The sequence below is a fragment of the Pelmatolapia mariae genome, linkage group LG2 (assembly GCF_036321145.2).
Source record: "Pelmatolapia mariae isolate MD_Pm_ZW linkage group LG2, Pm_UMD_F_2, whole genome shotgun sequence".
Taxonomy (NCBI): Eukaryota; Metazoa; Chordata; class Actinopteri; order Cichliformes; family Cichlidae; genus Pelmatolapia; species Pelmatolapia mariae.
This window is the reverse complement of record NC_086228.1, coordinates 34,547,604-34,565,718: the sequence shown is the minus strand read 5'-3', so window position 1 is coordinate 34,565,718 and position 18,115 is coordinate 34,547,604. Positions and strand designations below refer to the sequence as shown.

Sequence of the window (18,115 nt, the reverse complement as noted above, 5' to 3'; positions counted from 1 at the left end):
AAATTGTAATTTTACAAAAGCCTGCAAACGCTGGAATTGCATATACACTCAGCAGCCACTTTATTAGGCACACCTGTTCAACTGCTTGTTATTGGAGATGTCTCGCGAGCCAATCACACATCAGCAACTCTGCGAATTTAAGCATGTAGACGTGATCGAAATGACCTCCAACTTTATGGTGCAGCTCATAAACTTGATCCCTGTGTACTTAGTGCAGCTCTGCACATCACCCTTGTTCTTGAAAATTGCACCAGTATATCTCCTAAATCTTTTAAAGTCTCAATTTTTTAATTACTTGATTCTTATGTTTTTATATTAAATACACATTAGTGAAACAAGCATTTAATATGTACTTTTTCTCCATTTCTGTTCTACATGGTTAGTTTGCTCCATTTTAACCCAGACTGGAACTTCAGCCTTGACTGCCACCTAGTGTCCATCATAAGCAGCTGCAGGTTTTATTTGGCTCAGGAGGGTTTTTTTGTGATGCAGCAGTCCTGCACCAAGGTCACAGGTACAGCACAGCTCTGCAGACTGTCACTATAGTGATTTAATTTTTAAAGCCATGCGTACCAACTATTTACCATTTCTTACCAACTTCTTCCTGCATAAATAGATGACCTGGAAAGTAAATAGTCCACTTAGTTTTGTCTGACAAAAGCAATATTCCAGCCCAAGTACAACAAAAAAGGAGATCTGGACACTTTGTAAAATCAGTATGCCTTTTATTAAATTAAAAACAATCTGAATATTGACAAAATGTAAAATGAAGGAAAATAAAATTCACTCAGATTAATGTACCAGTACTGTCTAGTCTGCCTTATAGTGTTCACAGTCTCATTATAATAACGCTCTAATATCGCCCATCCCAGTGTTCATCTCATTTCCTGTAACTTAAAAACCATTTTGCTCACATACAGAGTGTACAGAGCATTTATGCTTCCTGGAAATAATAAAGCAAATATTAGAGTCCACTGATTAATCTCATTTTAGTTGACAAAGTTTTCAGTTGCTGACGTGTGTTTGAAACGAAACAGCAACCAAAGCAGGCTTTGTTATTCCCTCCATACAAAAGATATACAAAGGAGAGTAATATCCCAGTTCAGTTCAGAAGGGATCAAAGGGGTACATGTCTCAGTATCTTAAGACTCCAAAGCGTTTACATACTGTATATACAAACAAGTCTGCTTGGAAATAATAATAACAAAAACTGAGGGGTTGGCACAGTCAGTGTTGAATATGGTGGCAACCACGTTATGGACAGAGATGCATGTTCAGACAGCATTATTAGTTTATTTACAAAAAAATAAAGAAAAGTTAAATAGGAGAAAGATGAATTCTGACACGTTCTCCCTCCTTCTGTCTAACAAAAACAAATCTTATCTGACAATGACCGTGTTACAGACAGGAAAAGGCCAGTCTCAGTGCAAATGCTCCAGCTTGCGTAACCGTATGGGGTTGGGCAGAGCTTGTTGGTTGCGTACAGAAGAGGGCTCCTCCTCTGGTGTGCGGAATAGCACCCGACCCCTGTGATTGAAAAGGTAGAAGGATGGGTGGTTCCTCAGAGTGTCAAAAGTCCTGGGGAAAGAAAGAAAAATAGAAAAACCATCTTAAACACTGGCACCAAGAGGCAGGAAGTTATGGAGATTGATTACATTTGTTAAATTATATAATCCACTCCTGTAGGAGAGAAGGGACAGAAAAGTGTGTTTACATCCCAATGGTCCCTGATACAGAAACAAACCAATGTTAACACCCACTGGAATCATCAGTGTTGCAGTGTGGACAACCCAGTGTCCAGTCATCAGATGAGACGTTTTTCAGGTAAAATTGAAAGTTTCAGGGGAGAATTGCATCAACTGTGTAACATTCAAGCTGTGATTTCTCATGTGGGATGCTTTGCTTGCCGATTTGTGTCTACAGGGTTCACTTATTAAATCTAGAAGTGGTTACACTCCCGCTGTAAAAACTTTGCCTATATTTTGGGTTTAGCACTCAAACTAACCAGTTAGCAGATCACAACATGAACAAGTCACTTATGTTTGGCTTGCTTACTGTCTTACTTCTTTAAAACATCTCTTTAATTCTTATATACAACTGCTTAGTTTATACAATGTTGCTGCTGCATTCGCCTCCAAATCACTTTATTCATTCTTTTATCTGATCTGATAAAACCTCACTGATGGATTAAAGGTGATCAAGCAGGGATGGGAAACATGAGGCCCAGGTACCAGATTCAGCCTGGCAAGGATTCCAACCGGGCCCACTCCATGCCTTTGAAAAACGTAAACAGCCAAAGTAGCCGATGTTCATAGCACTGAACAACACTCAGTGAAGCTCCAGCCAAAACACCATCTTGTCACCTGCAGCTGTAGCTATAATAATGTCACACTGTGACCCAAAGCTCTTTTGTCAACCCAGCAACCTTCCATTTACTTTCATGATATAAGGCCCCATTTTTTGGCTTTGCTTTGAATACGTTTTCAGTCTTAGGAGGCTTTCAACACACTGGCTGTGTGATGTAAAGCTGCATCTGTGGGATTCGAGGTGAACAGCTTCACAGTAATGTTACTATAAATGTCGCTGAGGTGGTGAGCCATGAGCTTCCCCTGTGACAGAGGACAAAAAACAACTGCAATGCCGAGGGAGTGGAGGTGTGCCAGGGTGAAGTCAGCTTACTTGTTTTTCAGCTCTGAGGAAGCATCCATGTCTTTGAACTCTCCAGCGATGTGGACAATACCGTAACAGGTCATAATAAATGACAACAAAGTCTGCAGTACAATCTGGAAACACAAAGAAGGAAAACGCTTGGTAAAAAAAAAGAAAAGTCTTTGAAATCAGGAAGAAGGCTGAAAGTAAGAATAAAAGTTACTCACATCAATTGGTAGCGTCTCGTGCTCCTTCTCTGTAAGTCGCATGTATGATCGATCTGATGGGAGAAACATGGTTTAGCTAATGCAGTTAAAATGAACACCTCGCACAAACAGTGCTAATTAGCCAACTCTAAAAAGGGCTCCAAAAGAAATCCTCTTTAAATGCCATTACTCTAAACGGCTGTCTACCACTAGCACTGACCCTTTCGGGCTGCACTGCAAGGAAAAGATTTCAATCGCTACCACTGCGCCCCATTCAAAGCGGAGCAGAGCCCACCTAGCATGATGTTAGCTAGCCAAAAGGCCCGAGCTGCTGTTTTGTCGAGCTACCCGGTGATACCGGAGACAGTCTGCGTTAAATACAGCTACAGAGACGTGTCTTTCGCTCTGTGCAATGAAACTCACGTTGTGCCGCTGAGAAAGCCGCATGAGCTAAGGAGAAAAGTCCGATGCCGACAACACCTTTCCAAAACGACGAAGCCATCTTGAACCGAAGCGAAGAGGAACTGCGCGTACGGTGTCGTAAAACGGTGTCGTAAACAGCCGCACACATGGCGGTGTAAAAAAACACCCTATTAATAAGTGGGAAATTACATATTAAGGGAAACACATATTAATAAGTTATATATAAATATACATGAATATACACATACTGAATGGTTTTATTTGACTACTTTATTTGCCGCAAATACACGGCCCTTCCCCATTTGCGCTCTTACTTTGAAGGGATGAGCTAATATCCGCTCTAGCCTCTGCCCTTTCCGGTTAGCTCGCATAGAGCTTTCATATGCTATATCATCCATAACTTATTATATCTCTTTGAAACATTTACTCACTCGACAGTACTCTTGAAAATAAACACAAACATGGCAGAAGCCATTCAAAAGAAGCTGAAGGTGGAAGTGGAGAAATACGCGCAGATGCAGAAAGGTGGGTGCTAGTTAGCCCTGCATGGTTTCTCCTAGTGTGACATGATGCATTGAGCTAACTGACCATATTAGGAAAGCTAGATATACATTAAAGTGTGTCGTTATAACTGCCGCATGCATTTAAATTATTGTCGTAACAATACTTTCGCTGTAATTAAAATGTAACCAGTTCCTCCCCTGATTAGCTAACTGTGTGTTGTTCAGAGGTTAGCAAGAGCATGTCAGCCAGACAGAAGCTCGAGACGCAGCTGACAGAGAACAACATTGTTAAAGAGGTAACTATGATCGCTTATTTGCTATTTTATTCACTGATGGCACCATTGGTAGACCATTTGTTTCTATGTTGCGGTATGTGTTGTGTTCTGTAGTAAACACGAGATCTCATTTTGTCTTTCCAGGAGCTTGATCTGCTGGACAGCTCAAACACCGTTTATAAGCTCATTGGTCCTGTATTAGTGAAGCAGGATCTAGATGAGGCCAAAGCCACAGTAGCCAAAAGGCTGGAGTACATCAACGGAGAAATGTAAGCCATTTCACCCACACCAATGTGTGAAGAGACCTTCACAGTGCTATGGGAATACATCAGGTTTTGGTCACTGGGGATCAATTATGATTCAAAACACTCTCTGTGAGTTGACTAAGTGTAGGTGTTGTGATGATGAGGGAGAGGTGGAGCGGGCGCACACACCGTCTATATTGGGGGTGGGCAATGATTTTTGAGAACATGAGAAGCTGGGACTGTTTTGGATGGCTGCCCCAACAAGCTTATAAAGAAGTAAAAATTTATATTGAATTAATATTTAGCACATTTGAGTTCAGCTTATTGGTGCAACCCTCCACAACAGTCCCGGGTTCTTGGAGAAAATTATTTGGCCTCCACTGGTCTATAACTGAGACTCATCAGTATTGCAGAATTTGTGACATTCAGAGAGTTCAATTTAAACAAACAAAAAAAACTACCGTCAAGTCCAAGAGCTCAGATTCACAAGTGATTGCACACAATTAAAAAGACAAGCAGCGCCATCACCCACTGCAGCAGTAATTCAAGGTGTTATTGTAAAGGCTGCTTTGCAGTCAGTCTTGGACACGTGCATGACTTCCTGAAATCAGCTGTCATGTCGTTTAGTCATATTAAGCTCAAGGAATAACTGATAAGAGTCCAAGTTCTTTTCTTTTCCGATAAGATAAGATAACCTTTATTAGTCCCACACATGGGAAATTAGTTTTGTTCAGGATGAGTTCAGGATGTGGTGGGAGTCAGCAAATCTGTTTAGGATGACTATTGCCTCGCTGTGGAGTAAATACAGTGGACTCAGAGGTTCATTTTGTGCCAATATTCTGGTCCCACTGTGGCCTGAACCTGCAACAGAAGACTCTTATGAAGCATTTTAACTTTAACTCCAGGCTATACTTACAGAGCTAATTAAACCAGCTCATCACCTGGGAAAACATTTGTCTGTTTCAGTTCAACTTCCAACATTACTTCTTTCCTCTTTTTGCTCTTCTTGTCCTTGTCGACATACACGGGACAATGTTTGAAAAAGTATTTTATTACTTCATGTTTTGTTTTTGGTTTTTTTTTTTCATTGTTTGCAATCTGTCCAGGAGAATAGATCCATCTTGCTGTGCCCTTGCTCTTGTTGTGTAGCCCCAGGTCTTCCCGCCTCATGTTTCCCCACTGGTGGGCACACCAAGCCATTTTTGTAGCTGTCCTCAATGTCACCCAGCTGCCTCTAAAGAAAGTCTCGTGTTATGGTCAAATTGATTCCATTTCCCCTGTTGTGGACTGAAGTCCTTGTCCAGTCTGCACCTTAAGACAGTGAAACCGGAGTCTTTTCACTGGACTCACTGGAGAGGCAGCTGATTATTGTTCCAAAGTGTGTGTCTATAGCGACCGCCCTTTTTATAGTCACATGTCTAATACTGTGGTAAACACTACAGTTCACATGTGAACGTAGTTTTGGGACAGCTGGAACCTCATAAAATCAGAAACAATGCCTGCCCGTTAAAAATGAACTGTGCAGGCAGCTTACAGATAGCTCCATTGTAGATATGAGAACAAACTTTAGCTGTGTCAATGTGCTCCTTCATAGGTAGAGGGCAGTCATGAGCTTGATCTGTGTCAGTCTTTTCTCCTCACTGAGGTTACATAATAGCAGGAGAAGACCTTTAAAAAGACCAGAGTCCTTTAGGCAAAAGTACTAAACTAACTTCTTGATTCAGCTTTATTGCCACTTTGTACTTTTTAAACGGGTTAAATTTTTTGTACAATTATAGATAAAAATAGAATAGAATTCAACTTTGTCATTGCACATGTCACAAGTACAAGGCAACGAAATGCAAAATGCAAAAATGTGGATGTGTGGGTTTGTAATACTTAATTTAAGGTAGCGTTCTTTTTTGTGTTTGAATGGTTTGAGATATTAAATGTTAAAGTATTATAACCCTGAATAATTACAGATGTTCAGTGTACAAGAATGGGATTTAAATATTCCTCATTTGTGTGTGTGTTTAAAACTCAGTGGTTTCCTTTTTTTGTCCTTTTGCAGTCAGAGGTATGAGACGCTACTGAAAGACATGGAAAAGAAATCCGAACAGCATCGAGAAGTGTTGTCAAGTTTACAACAGGAGTTTCAGAAAGCCCAGGGCCTCGCTGTGGGCAAAGTCTGATGGAGTGATGTAGCTGCACGCACGCTTACACAAAGTAGTTAATACCATGTAAACCTGCGACACTCTGCTTGTTTCTTGGCATTTCTTTGCAGTGTTATTACTGTGACTTTTCTCTTGATACGAATAAACTTTTTTTTTTCATGAACCATCACCTTTGCATTAGTTTTCATTTTAGATGGCATTTTTCCTTTAGGACATGTGCTGCATCCTGACAAATTACACACCAGGCCTGTGCAGCACTCTGTGTGTTTGTTTCTGTGAACATTTGCCTTAATTACTGGGGCATGCTGGTTGCCACCAGAGCAGATGTTGTCCAGTCACTGACCTCTTCCACAGCTCACAGCAGAGAAAAAAAGCACAGCGGTGCTGCTTTGTTCAACTAAATGAATGTCGTTCCTCTCCATTTACCACCAGCGGAGGGGTTCACTAATAGTCAAGACGTGAAGCCTGTCTGAGGGTTTAAAGGAAAACATATACTCTAAATTAATATAGATATGCGACTAAACTTTTGTCCGGAACAGCCAGCGGAATTTGAGCTTTTTAAAACTGTTCATACAGAAGAAATACCAATTATGTTATAAAAGTCGCACGTAAATCGGTTTCTTTGCTGAATTTCGCCGCTAATCTTTGTAATTGTGACCCTGCTTTGCAGCGTAGGTAGGCTACATGTGTAAAAGCCGAAGCCGAGCGCATTTACGGGCTCAAACTTCTGCATCACCGGTTTGCGTCAAAATGTTTCACATCTGCTGTGAGTATCCTTAATTTGGCTAACGCTAACCTCACGAGGACGTGCGGTAATTGGCACTACGACACAAAGGCGACGACGAAGGTGTCCTCGTGCACGAGTCGGTTACCTCCAGCGCGCGTGCTCCAGCAGACCCATTAACACCCGGAGGTGCAATATGCTTTAAACACAGCCAGAGCCGAGCCACTGAAGACCGAAACCAGCTGAACGTTCGGGTATTTAGTCGGTCTACACGAGAGAGATACTTTGTTAAGTTTGCTTTGTTGTTTTTTATTGATTTCAGACAATAAAAACTGTGTGTTTACCTGCTATTAAATCATTGTGCTGTATTTTGTGTCTCTGACTTGTGTCTCCTGCGAGCGTCAAATGGTTTGTTGTGGAGGGCAAACGGCGTGTTTATTGTGTTCTCCCTGATGTGGTAAAACCATCACGGGCGGGAGCAGCTGCTGATCTGCAGGTTTAGTCAAACACTTTCCGATGCTACAGTTTGGGATATTTGTTTTGGGACAAAATTCAATTCCATGTCCTCTCTGGCATCATTCTGAGCAAATGTATCTGATTTATAGGTTGATTCTTATCCATTTCACAGTGCCTTAAAAAAAAAAACAAGTTTCCTGTTGACCTGTTTGATCTTCATTTAGACAGATGCCCCTCTAATGAAACCTAATCTGATTTCAACTTTAATTGATTTACTTAGTCTTGTGTGGGCTTTTCTTCGTGCGGTTAAAGCTTAGAGGCGCACAAAGGAGCATCCTGTCCAGAGATCAGCGCAGCGGGACTAACACCTCCTTTGATAGATGTTTTCAAACGCACTTTGAAGGAATTCCTGTAGGATTTATGATAAGGAGACTTAAAGAGACACACGATATTTCAAGTCGCTATAAACCTGAGGCTGTGGATGAGTTTGTGAGTTTTGACGCACAGAAAAACATACATTTTTTAAAAATGTCTTCTTTTCTTTGTGTCCTCTGTCATTTTTTTTTTTAAAATGTCAGTAAACTTAAGGCATTTCAGCGATGTGAAGGCAAAACGAGAGCAGTTACATTTTCAAATAAAAGGGGATGATTGCAGGACAATCACCGCTACTTTATCCAGGACGGGTAAGCGTTGGGCTGCGACCTATCACATCCAGCGTGCATTGAAATGCTGATGGAGGGCAGTTCCCAGTTTTGAGTGGGTCGGTTTTTTTCAAACGCAGATAAGCACACAATCGAGGCTGTTATCGCACTGATTACACCTAGCGGTAGCCTATTCAGGCAGTTTCATCAAATCTGCCACCAAAACCCAGAACGTGGATTTCAGAGTTTCTCAAGGCTAAATAAATATCACCCCCGCCCCCCCCTCCCCTCACCACCAGAGACAGTTTCCGTGATGCTGTCCTTTCAGTGGCTTTGATGACACAAACAACAGCAAAACACTTGCTGGCTGAATATCCCCAAAATCTAAATGATGGAGATGCATCAAGACACTGGCTGAATATATCCAACATGCTCCTTTTACAGAACCTTGTTAGTCTATGTTCTAAGTATAGGTCTTTGGTGAAAACAGACCACATCAAATATACCTCAACAAAACTGGCAAACCTACATTACTCAACCAGACCTTTTTACCATCTGGACCAAAGTTAATATAGTTTTATATATTTGTATTTATATAATGTATTTACTTTAATTAGTTTACTTATTCTATGTGTGTTTAACTGTCAGAATAAGATTTAAGAAGTTTGGAATAGTTTCAGTTTATTCTTAAATCACAAATCAACTCAAATACAAGGTCCAACATAATATTATATAAAGCTTATAAATGGGGACTCAAACTTTAGATAACATGGACCAAATACATATATAATTTTCAGCATACATTATCATCCTAGCCTAAACCACTGCAAATATCCTAAAATAACCCCAAGGATCCTCACATTTAAATAACACTAATCCAATAGTTTTAAAAGGTCTTTGTCATACAGGGTTTTAGGAGCAACTGCTTTGAAGCTCATTTTAAAATTGTGGATCTCTACAGTTTACACTAAAACTTGTACAATTAACTTTGCATTTCTTTCCCCTCAGAAGCATTTTTTTTTTTGCATTGTATCTGTGAGAGGAATAATCTATAAGTCTTACATTATTTTACATTACACAAGCATTCTGAAAAATGTTGCATTCAGTTAACTTTAAAGATTTGTAACTATGAAAAGAGGATCCGCCGGAGCATCCAGCTGTATAACTTTGGTTTGTAAAGTCTGTAATCTGTATGTAGGGTAAGTATTGCACCATAAAACAATACAGCAATTTCAGTGAGGCTCTGAGTCAATTTAAACCCGGTAAAAGGTCTCACTTTAACAGATAAATCAACATATTTAGATAATTCTTTTTCTTTTAAGTTTTTAGTATGCCTTAGAAATTATTCAATGCAAAAATGTAAATCTAATTTTTGTTATTTTTTCTGGCTTCTGTTTGAGCAAAACACAATAAAATTTGTTGAAAGGGAAACGCATTAGATTTAAATCAGACATTCACCTTTATCGATCCCTCATTTATAATATGTTGGACATTTAAATAGTAGCAAACATTACTTCATACAAAATACCAGAGAAATTAACAAAAAAGCTGTTGGCATATCAAAGAATAAGAAAAGACCCTAATATTGATTCCCCCCCCCACACACCTCTGTATGTGTGTGTGTATATATATATATATATATATGTATATATATATACACACACACACACCTCTGTCTGTGTGTGTGTGTGTGTGTGTGTGTGTGTGTGTGTGTGTGTGTGTGTGTGTGTATATATATGATGTATATATGTATGTTAGATTTCATTTCACACCTGGTTTTGCTTTTTAGTTTCCAACAGCCTTTTCTTTGACGTGGGAGGATTTTGTGGATTGGACGGTGCCGCACCCTGAAGAAGTCTAGACTCTGGACAGTGTGTGAATGGCCGCCATTGTTTGCTCCTCTACAACCCGAAAAAAAAAAACTGCTCTGATGATAGACGGAGTCGCCTGCCTATCAGCATCACAAAGGATGTCATAACTGTCGATCGTTGTGGTTAACTATCCTGTTCCCGTTTCATCTACAAGTGCAGCAGCTTCAAAAGGTTCACACGATACAACAGGTCACTCTGGGAGGTTTGAGCAAACTGTCTTTATTGAAGACTCAGCAAACACATTCATGAATTATTTCTCACACACAGTGGCTCAAATATATACACACATCTGAGCCAAAAAAGAGGGGAAAAACAAAAACAAAGCCCTCAGCAACGGTAAAGCAGGGAAAGCAATTTTATGCCCGTCCTGTCAGCACAAATATATGTTTTACGTACTGATGCGTAAATGTGAAAAAAACAACAACTTGAAAAACATTAAAAATGTAGTCCATAATGAGCACATATAGGCGAGGCTCAACGTTTTAAAAAGATAAATCACTGATTACACTCGTACATGTCCGAGGTAATAGAAAGTGACTTGAGTGAGCTAAATACAGGCTGTGCAGTAGCCTAAAAAATACACATTTATACATTTTGCTCGCATAGTTACAGTAGGTACAGTAGTTACATGGACTCATAAGCCTCGGTCTTGATGCTGGAATCACTGAGGCCAGGGCCTCCACAGGGGATCAGGGATGTGCCCCACACCTGCGGGGGACAGATTGCTGGTGTCATCGTGGAAGCCAGCCGTCTGTGTCAGGTAGTGGTGAGAGAGCTGGGGGTGATGGAAGGGCAGAGGATGAGGAGGCAGAACAGCAGCAGGATGGTGGATGTGGCCGGGAGTGGTGGGGTGCATGGGGATCTCTGGAAGCGTAAAGGAAGCCCGAACAGCCGCTCCGCTGGGCTCCCCTGCCTCCTGGCTCTTGCTGGCTATGAACTGGTTGACCCTGAGCAGGCAGGTCCTCATGCCGTCATGGTAGCTGGACTGGCAGGCACAGGCCGGTCTCTGCTCCACGGACAGAGCCCTCTCTGAGGCCTGGTGATCCTTCTGTACATCCTTCTCTGCCTTCAGGAAATCGACCACACTCTCTAGAATCTCTGCCTTCTCCACTTTCGGATTCTTTAGTTTCTGCATTAAAGGGAATGCACGTTACTCAAATCACTCACAAACAGCATATAAAATAAACAACAACAACAAAACATTATGAACAATCGAAATTAAAACCACGACGCAGAGACGTACCTCATTGTGGGTGCTCTCCAGCATCAGAACTCGCAGAGTCTCCAGACTGTGGTTGATGCGCTCCCGCCTGCGCTTCTCCATCTGAGGTTTAGAAATCTTTGGGGGCGAAAAAGTAAAACACTTTAGACTGCAAACAGGAAGAACGCGCTTTTTGCACAAAGTGTTGCTGTCTGCGGAGATGTAACTCACCCTTCTGGCGGCCCTCTGTCCTCGAGCTCCAGGTGAAGATATAACCTTCATGCTTGCCTCGTGCCTCTCCTCGTTGCTGCAGATCCAAACCGAACGAATGACACAAGTTTGCGCCCTTGTTGCAATTTGTTGATCCCCGTGCACGCGGTCACGCCCCCTCTTGACACCCGAGAGAACTGAATTAATCTGAGTCACGTGGTTCGATACGGCCGTTGCTTCCATTAAATTTAAAATGATTTTGTTTAGGCACTCTTATCAAAAATGTTTATTGATTTAATGGAACATTTTGAACGAGTGAAACAGCTACACACGAGGCCTGCCTTTTTTTACGCATTTAACTCGGAGAGTTTCTTTTAGATCGGCTCCCCATACAGAAACAAAAGGATGAACTCTGTCTACTCCTTTTTAATTTCGGTTAATGCTTGTGTCTGCTTGATGCTTGAAAATAAAGATCAGCGGTATTTGCGCAAACACTGCCTCATTCATTTTTATTTTGAATTATTTTTGTGCGTTTCTTCATCAATTCATCAGCCTCATGTTGCCTTTTTGCTTGTGCACCCCGACGCAGAATACCTTAAAAACCTAACACTCAAAGAGACTCGTTTAAAACAAACAAAAAAGCAAACGCGATGCCATTAACAGTTGTGTAATTGTTCTTTTGGAAAGTAAAATGGTGATCCAATGAATACGTTAAACAGGCACTCGATTTATAGGATTATTGTTTTTAACGCACGATTTGCATAAATACACTCAGTCGTCTCTCTTGGCCTCCTCTCCACATGCTGATGACGATTTAAACAAAAATGTAAAGTTGGATTCATCACCTCAGATTCAGACTTTTTGGCACTGATTTTTCGTGTGTAACGTGGTAGACCTCAGCCCCCCCCCCCCCCCCCCTTTATTTCCTTCCTTTAAGAATGGCTGAAGGAATAGTGGCATCTCTCAGGTCTTGTGTCAGGATTTTGTTCCCTTGTTTCTTAAGGACGTGCTTTTCATTACTGATACTTTCATTAGCTGGTGATATGTTTTTAGCCCTGCATGTTCTTCTTTTGTCCTCCACCTGTGGATTGTCCTCAGTTGTTGTTTTTTTAAGGACAAAGTGCACACGCCATGTTTCGAATAAAATCTCTTTGGGAATCCCCTTATTCGTGCAAAAAAGCGTAATTTTTATGCATGTCAAATTGTGTCTTAAATTTGGCATTTTTGCCCCATAGATAGAGGCCGCTGGTAACAATAAATAAATACAGAAATATTAAAACAAAATAAATAAAATAGATTATTTGCTCGAGTTCTTCCATTAAGTTATGCTTGAATGATTCACAAGTCGGTGTTAAGTGGCTTAACAAGCAAACAAAAACAAAAAATCCCCAAGATATTGCTTAGACAGTGGTCAGGTACAACAACTGGGCTGAAAATATATGAAAAAGCATTCGATGTCCAGAAAAACACAAACGCCTCCATGAAGCCTGAACACTACAGAAAGTCACTGGAGGCGAAGCATAAAGCCACGAGGAATGGCTCAAGACTTTTTAGAAGTTGATTTTTACACTCAGGTGTAATGATCATTATCAACATCACCAAGAAAAAAATCGACTTTTTCTAGTTTTCTACTGAATAACAAAATGAAACATGGATGCCCTCACGGGATCTCGCTTCCACACACTGTTTTTGTTGTTCTTTAAACTTGTAAGTTTTCATGTGTTTGGCCTTAAACATTTTATACATTAACAGATGTATTTCTGACCCTGATCTACTGTATTTTTTCCAACGTGTCATGCTGGTGAGACCCACTTTTTTTCTTCTTTAAAAAAAATCTTTCCCCGGCGCATTTATTAACTATCGAAGTACAAATAGTGAAATCATCGAGCTGAACGACTGTTTCAGTGCGGCCTGCGTGTTCTCACATGACGCAGAGTGAGTGAAGTTGGCGTTAACTGCGCTTTTAGTTTGGTGTAGCTCTCTGTGCACTGCATTTATGGTCACCCTGATCCTCATAATAGGCTAAAGAGTGTGGAGATAACACTGGGATGATCGGATCACGGGGATCCAGAGGAGATTAAGTGGCTTTTCAAAAGCAATGATACTTCCGTTTCAAATCAAAGAAAGGGCGATTAGTGGAGGCCCGGGGATCAGCCCTGGTTTCTATGGCAGTCGGGAAAGAAACTCGCTCTGTAAGATACACCATTTGCAGCATGAGGATATAAAATATAGATATAGAAAGGAATTAGGCGTTCAAGTTGTGAATGCAAATACAAGTAAACGCACAGTTTGGGTCTCCGAGTGCGCTCGAGCATTAATGTGTGCAGGATTTAAGCCACGTGGAGCCGCCCCATAAATAATGAGCCCGTGAAACCTGGGATGGAAACTGACTGGTCTGAAATGCTGCCCTTCTAGCAGAGAAATGGAGCATTCAGTTCTAATATGGTGACTCCTCGTGTGTGTCAGTGACAAAGGAGGCTGGGGTGTCGGACCTGACAGGTTTGGGAACGTGGAGCGAGGTCGACAAGTGGTTTGATTTTGAAAGAGTTTGTGTGAAGTCCAAACACCCAACAAACTGTCCCGAAGGAGAAACCCGCACACACTTAACGCTTGGGTGTCATAATCATCATCTTCACACGTCATCACACCAACTTGCCCTTCTCCCATTTGGCCCATATCTACAACTGTGCGCTCACGAAGTTGCTTAAATCTACTTTTTAACGATTATCTTGTGTGCGTATAGCTGCAAACGCAGACAACACACGAGGCTATCTTCAATTTGCGCCCTGCTCCTTCATCTTAACTTGGTCTTTAAAGAAGAGGAAGGACAAAAATCACTTCATGCAACGTGCTGATGTCTCACACGTCACAAAAGTCCTCGTAGCTGCTCGTTTTCTCACTTTGTCCCTGTTCCCACGAGAATGGGATGTTTCCCATGATCTCACTTCACCAAGTGCACATTCTTGGAAGTGTTGAGAGCAACCAAACCTCTTTCCTTATTAAAAAATCTATCTATCTATCTATCTATCTATCTATCTATCTATCTATCTATCTATCTATCTATCTATCTATCTATCTATCTATCTATCTATCTATCTATCTATCTATCTATCTGCAGGCCACACGTTTAGCCACAGATTTAACATGTTGTCTTTAATTGTCACCATGTTGGTAATAGTTTCGGTTTTCCCACAGTCACTCCAGTCTCTGCTCAGTGTCATCACGCACACGTGCCAGCCAATCAGAGGTCGCAGGAGGTGCACTTATAAGTCCCCCTGTAGGAGGCAGGGGGCTTTAAACCTCTGGAGGACATTTGGATAGAGCACTGCAACATGACCAGGAAACTCCAAAACCAAACCCAGAATGATGGGAAGAGCAGGAAAAGGGTAGGAAACTGTATTATTATTCTGTGTTATATTGCATGATTCTTTTTGGGATTAGGAAAACTTTTTATCACTGTAAGCTAATGTTCTTATTCTAAATTGGGTAGACGAGGACAAAAGTAGCTTCTTAGCTTTAGCAAAGCAGTGAAGTCAGCATTCGTTGTGTTGAACTTTCATCACATCACTAAAGCAAAGCTTTGTCGTGACCTCTCTCCTAGACTCTGAAGCCAGTTGTGGAAAAGAAGAGAAGAGATCGAATAAATCAAAGTCTAGCTGAACTGAGGCATCTGCTGATGAATGCCACATCTGATCCAGTGAGTAATGTCTGAACAACCTTGTTTTAACTGTGTATGAGTTGGCAAATAAGCCATAAATGCAGTTTGAAAAAACTGTTTCTTTGTTTTTTGATTTGACCTGTCCATCATCAACAGCGGCTGCAGAATCCAAAAATAGAGAAAGCAGAGATTCTGGACTTGGCTGTTGACTATCTCCAAAAGTGGACTGATAAAAAGGGCCCGAGCAATGGTTAGTTAAGCAAAATCAAACTAAAACCAGCATATTCATGTTGCACTTGTTTATTCCTCACATCTCTGTCTTTTTGAATCCTGCAGACTCATTGGATACTCATGCTCCTTTGGCAGACAGTGGCCACTCGGAGTCCAATGCTCCTCCTCTCTTTAGCACAGAGAGTGCAGGTTTTCAGCAGTGTGTGGCCCAGCTGACCAGCTACATGCACAGAATAACACCGGCACAGAGAACAAGCCTGATTGAGGGGCTTAAACATCACGCAGAGGGTCTGCAGCTGAAACCAGACTTCAACCAGCACGCAGCATCTGTGGATACCATTTGCTCATCCGACTCCAAAGAAGATCCTCCCGTTTTGCTTTTCCCGTCTTTTTCCCCATTTCAGCCTCTCACTTGTTCCACGCCATGCCATGACTACCTGAGCCCTCCTCCTTCTCCCTGGTTCTCCCCTTCTTTCTCCATGTATGCCACGTCTTCTTTTGCGTCATTTGCCTCTCACTTCTCCTTCCCCCCCAGCCTTTCACCTCCATCTTCCAACACCTCCTTCTTTAGCTTCTCACCCACAGTTCCTCACTCCAGCCTCTCCCCTCTCACCACAATGAGACCCCCCTCAAACCTTCTACACAGGGAAGTGTTGGCACCAAACTCTTCCCCACCCATTTGGAGGCCTTGGTTTTGATGTGGATCAGAGACTGACATGCTGACAGCAGCAGAGCCACCTAGTGGGGATAAATTGCAACTGAGGGTGGAAAATTCTCAAAGCCTTGAATGTACAGTGTATAGATTTTTAAAGTCACCTATAATGTATTATTTCTCTTGTAAATAAATTAAGTTCAAATTCATAAAGTGTGTATTCGCTTCCACTCGTGCCCATGTGATATGTCATTAATCTAAATCAATAGCTCCTAAACAATCCTGAACAATGGCAGAGCCATACATTTTTTAAAGAATATTTGTGGCCAGGCTGAGACCAGAAACTGATTTTATTTTATTTGTATTTTCAATTCTTAATCTGTAAGGGAAAAAAACAAAAAACAAAACCAGAACCCAACAACCTTGCAACAGATGCTAAATGTATTTTTCTTTATAATGCTAATAAGGTAAACTGTAGTAAATTGGGCCATCGGGTAAAGTGGGCTATTCATGGTTTGAGTGTCTCAGCTCTTTGAAACTTAACAGTCAACGGTCTCAATAACAGCTTTACAATTAGCATTTAATTTTATTGTTCAGAGTTGTTGAGAGGTGCAGGGCAATTTCTCAGGCAGCCTTAAAATACTTCACAGTGAGTGGTGACATACCAAATCAAATCTTGTTTATAATCTCACTAAAAGAGCTTGAAAACATTATTTTCATGTACATTTTCACAAGTCACAGCAGTAAAGCAACAGCTATGGAGGCTGTGGCAACATCTGGAGGTGTGTTTGCCCAAGAAACACGGGGCAGTTCATCAACCACAGTGCAACAGTGTAGCTCTGGATTGCATCAGTGATAATTAATATTTAATGTGTGTTTTGCAAATACTAGGCTTCAAATTTCCAGCTGGTTCCCTGCTGTTTTAGGACAGTATCAGAAGCAGCTCCGCTGGCTAAAAATGAACCTACACACAGTATGTTAATGTCATGTTACTTATGTGGCATTAAAGAGCATTAGAGGCATAGTTTATCCCACTGGTTCTCAAACCTTGTCTTAGATGCCAAAAAATGTTCATGCTTCCCCCTGTAATGCCCCACCAAGGGCATCAGAGCCAAAGTTTGAAAACCATGGGTCTAGGGTACATATACACAGCCTCCACATCGCACCATAAGACTGCACTTAAGACTGTGTGAGATAAATTGAAGAATTTATTGGGTTTTGACTACACTTATGAATTCACACAGCAACTTAATTGATCTTAACTGCCCTGCCCTGTGTGCCTTAGAAACAATATTAAAGCGTGCCCTTTAGGATCAAGCCTGAACAGAATGTGTTTGTGTTCATGAAATGAATCTTTTAATTACATTTTTTTCACCGGCTTATGATCTCAACTCCGCCTTTGCACATGGCAGTTTGAAAGGGCAATGAGTAAGAGCCTTTAAATGAAGTAACTTGAACACTGACATGCTGACCGATCACTTTTTAACATCTGTCTGATGCAATATTTGAAGTTAGGATACATACGATTTTAAAGATGTGCAATAAATTAACTCAAAGGTGTAAAACCATGTCAAAGTTCCTCTTTGATGATATTCTGTAATATTTTTTAACACAGCCCTCTTGTGTTCCCCATAAATTAAGCTGTTTAATCAACCAGCAGTAGGGTATAAGTGGACACATGCAGTTTCCAGGATATAAGAATGAAAGTGTAAAAAAGCTGAGCCGGTTTGATGATATTCCTTACACGATCAAAAGAGGGCAGCATTGACACAGCATACACCTGTGTGGCAGAGAAGGTGATCTGGCTTCCTTCGTGACCTCTCTTCCAGCGGGTGTTATTAAAGGCGGCTGTCATTCGGGCTAAATAGAGGATGTCATTGAGCTATTCTATCAGCGATAAGCTCGAGATGCACGATCATCACTCTTCTCTCTTTCCGTCTCTCAGTGCTCAGGCCACTCCTTATCTTCTGATTAAATCTCTATTACAAGCTCTGAATATTTTCAGCAGAGAGGCACC

General features: G+C 41.2%; 4 protein-coding genes across 4 annotated transcripts; 2 read left to right on the top strand and 2 right to left on the bottom strand.

Annotated features, from left to right (window-relative positions):
* Positions 1 to 710: 710 nt before the first annotated feature.
* mmgt1 (membrane magnesium transporter 1) lies at positions 711 to 3,390 on the bottom strand. Its single transcript, XM_063487889.1, has 4 exons — positions 3,279 to 3,390; positions 2,877 to 2,929; positions 2,680 to 2,783; positions 711 to 1,578 (listed from the first exon to the last, which is right to left on the bottom strand). Exons 1-4 carry the CDS (start codon positions 3,355 to 3,357, stop codon positions 1,422 to 1,424), a joined length of 393 nt encoding a protein of 130 aa, XP_063343959.1. The 5' UTR covers positions 3,358 to 3,390; the 3' UTR covers positions 711 to 1,421.
* A 217-nt stretch (positions 3,391 to 3,607) lies between these two features.
* On the top strand, positions 3,608 to 6,617 carry pfdn6 (prefoldin subunit 6). The gene is made up of 4 exons (XM_063487877.1): positions 3,608 to 3,803; positions 4,007 to 4,077; positions 4,201 to 4,325; positions 6,352 to 6,617. The coding sequence occupies exons 1-4, from the start codon at positions 3,740 to 3,742 to the stop codon at positions 6,470 to 6,472; spliced, it is 381 nt and encodes a 126-aa protein (XP_063343947.1). The 5' UTR covers positions 3,608 to 3,739; the 3' UTR covers positions 6,473 to 6,617.
* A 4,190-nt stretch (positions 6,618 to 10,807) lies between these two features.
* Positions 10,808 to 11,629, bottom strand: her5 (hairy-related 5). The gene is made up of 3 exons (XM_063483562.1): positions 11,579 to 11,629; positions 11,390 to 11,485; positions 10,808 to 11,275 (listed from the first exon to the last, which is right to left on the bottom strand). The coding sequence occupies exons 1-3, from the start codon at positions 11,627 to 11,629 to the stop codon at positions 10,808 to 10,810; spliced, it is 615 nt and encodes a 204-aa protein (XP_063339632.1).
* A 3,260-nt stretch (positions 11,630 to 14,889) lies between these two features.
* her11 (hairy-related 11) lies at positions 14,890 to 16,144 on the top strand. The gene is made up of 4 exons (XM_063483550.1): positions 14,890 to 14,943; positions 15,159 to 15,254; positions 15,372 to 15,465; positions 15,552 to 16,144. The coding sequence occupies exons 1-4, from the start codon at positions 14,890 to 14,892 to the stop codon at positions 16,142 to 16,144; spliced, it is 837 nt and encodes a 278-aa protein (XP_063339620.1).
* The last annotated feature ends 1,971 nt before the right edge of the window (positions 16,145 to 18,115 follow it).